We start from the raw sequence: 3,030 nt of genomic DNA on the forward strand, positions 1-3,030 counted from the left end.
AATAAAACTTGTAAATAATTAGCTAAGAGATTAAAACAAAAAGTAAAAATAACTATTTTAATTATTAAAATCATTTATCATCTCATGTGTAAAGAATACCGTTGCCACGTAGACAGCCTCGCACGTGAATACCATACCGGCTTGCCCTCCACTAAGAAACAGGGATTGATGGGTTATCATCCGTCCTCTCTATTTTCAATATCTCCTCAATTATCCAATTTCTCTTGCTCTGTACCGTCATTATGTTCTTTGATTTAAGAGGGGAAATTAAAGAAAAGTAAAGATTTTTTTATTTTATATTCGTAAAAAGAAAGAAAAAAGAGAATTCTTTTTCATGTTTTAAATAAAAAAAGAAAAATATTATTTTTATTAGAGACAGTAAGATAAATAACCTCAATGATCTTCTTGAGGTTATTTATATCCTAATCTAATATTACATCAAACTTAAAACAACATCATTACTAAATTTAAAAAAAAAATTAAAGCTTTAAATATTTCATCTGAAATTACTACACATGTTTAAAAGGAGATATGACGATATTTTGATGAGATAAGTATTTATCAGAATTTTGGACACATCCTATAACCCACTCAACCGGTTTCCGGTTCAAAAACCACCAGAGTACCTCCCCTTCTATAAAACCCAACCCTTTCACCCTTCCTTTATTCAACGAAGAGGTTTCAAGATAGAAGATATCATCAGAGATGAGCTACCTAAACCGTGTTTGGATGACCGCCGGTGTTGCCATCGTCAACGGCCACACCGATCAAGGCAATAAACTAAAGTCAAGCGTCAAATCCTTCCAGCAAGGCAAGAAAGCCTTCAGTTCCTCCAGTGCCGGCGCCGATCCGGCTGATTTCCGTCCGTTATCTGGTGTGGTAGGTTCTGAAGTCGGTGGAGAAGAGAGGATGAAGCAGTCGGATGATTCTCTCCGGCAAGTGATGTACTTGAACTGCTGGGGACCAAGCTAATAGAGTAATCGGAGACATGCGACGGTGATCGGAGTTTTCTCGGTTGATGAGGAATCGATGATGTGAGTTGACTTAGTTGTAAAATTAGAGAGGGGGTGTAATTGTAATAGTTATACAAGTTTTGGAACAAGAATGTAAATATCAATTTGCCCTTGACCAAGTTTGTGTTGCCATAAATAACAATTTTCTTTATATTTATTCTAGATACTTCTTTTTACAATAAAATTGTGCATAATTGAAATAGAGAAGGGAAAGTAATGTCTTAAAATAAGTCTATATTTATATTTATCTTAAAAATACATGACTAAACTTTTTTTTTTATTAACTTAGATATTTAACCCGTTATACGAGCCGACTAATCACATGATGATCACATGCTTTGCAGATAGTCCGGAGTCACCGCATTTGAACCTTCATGACCACAAGTAGATTTTTATTCCTCCTTGAAACATAACTAACTTGTAATAAATATATAAATGTTGATAAAAATAAATTTGTTTGATATAACATTTCATTTTGATTGGAAAAATATTTTACAAAGAAAGTCAAGAAAAGGGGTGCTTGAAAGAGAGTGGTGATGAGATGAAACAAAAAAAAAGAGGAAATTATGGACTACAAAACCCATCATATCATTTCAAATAATTACAAACTGTCTTCTATTCACCCTCTCTCTGTCTTCCATTAATTTTGTTTTTTTTATTATTAAAAACCAATTATTATTTTTTATCAATTATGGGTCCATATTTTACTTAAAATAAGAATGCTTCAAAATTATTTAAACGAATAAATCCAATATATTAATTATTAATAACATCACAATCAAATCAATCATTTTTAATCCATATGAAAGGTCATTTAGATGGGTTTATTATATAGATTTTTTACTTACAATTACTTGATTCTTTGATTATTTTTTGGTTTTTTAGTTTTTCTTAATTTTATAGTCTGAGTTATGTAGATTAAGGCCTGACCTACAATTATATGATCAATCAAAGAGGTCTCGACATCAGATAAGCAAACATATCTTATCGTCTTTCATCATCAACGTCCATGAAAAATGTAAAATCAAAATAAAGAATATAGATAGACAGGGTTTTGTGTTATCTTGTCGAACGCATCATTGAAATGCATCAAATCATATAATCACACATCTAGTATTTAGGGGTTGTTTACCCAAATGCTTACCCGGTAAGTGCTTACTAGTAGGAGTCAACACTATAATTTATTTTGATGAGTAAGATTTTAGTACATCAAAACGTATTGAATGCAATAATTTACCGAGTAAGCACTTATCTTGGTAAGAGTCGTAATCTTCACTTACCGGATAAGACTCTCAATCCTTCTCACCGCTCTTATCCGGTACGATTCTTGGCCCTTGTCATGTTCACCCGATAAAGAAATTTATCCGGTAAATACTTATCAAGTAAGCGTTTAGTAAACAGTCCCTTAGTAACAACTGATGCCATAAAAGTCATTTGTTTTTATCTTTATTAATATATCCCAAACGAATTTTCACAATTGGCTTTTATTTTTGGGAATAAAGCAAATTTATTAACAAATTCATTGTTGTTTATAAAAATTATGTATCTTGTAAACCACAATGCATCAAATAAAATTCTCAAAATAAAACTAATTTGTTGGTTCGAAATAATTAAATGGGCCCTTTTTAATACCATATAATTTAACCGATAATCACCGATTTTGTTAAGTAACATATCATGTTTTAGAATAAATAGGTATATTGGACATTAAAGTTTACATATAATTTCAAACAAGTCATCTAGTTATAGAAATGCTATAATAAAGCCAAACCAATTTGCAATTTAATGTCATTTACACAAGAAAGATGAAATAAGTCAATGTAAGAGTTCCGAATGCTCAAAATAGAAATATATGAATTTTTGTTAACCAAAAGCACATAAAAAACAAAACTTCGAGTAAAAGAAAGAAAAAGCCATCGAGGAGGAGGGATGTAAGATATCACCGGAAAGGGTTTGCAGAGTCGTGTGGTTTCATTTTTGATTTTTGTGGCATTTGTTGTTCATTGTCATTAAGATC

General features: G+C 31.3%; 1 protein-coding gene across 1 annotated transcript; it reads left to right on the plus strand.

Annotated features, from left to right (window-relative positions):
• Positions 1-675: 675 nt before the first annotated feature.
• On the plus strand, positions 676-1,123 carry LOC112528202. The gene has a single exon (XM_025139168.1). It carries the CDS (start codon positions 706-708, stop codon positions 970-972), a length of 267 nt encoding a protein of 88 aa, XP_024994936.1. The 5' UTR covers positions 676-705; the 3' UTR covers positions 973-1,123.
• Positions 1,124-3,030: the final 1,907 nt, after the last annotated feature.

This window comes from Cynara cardunculus (genome assembly GCF_001531365.2).
Source record: "Cynara cardunculus var. scolymus isolate 2C chromosome LG 15, CcrdV1, whole genome shotgun sequence".
NCBI classification, from domain to species: Eukaryota; Viridiplantae; Streptophyta; class Magnoliopsida; order Asterales; family Asteraceae; genus Cynara; species Cynara cardunculus.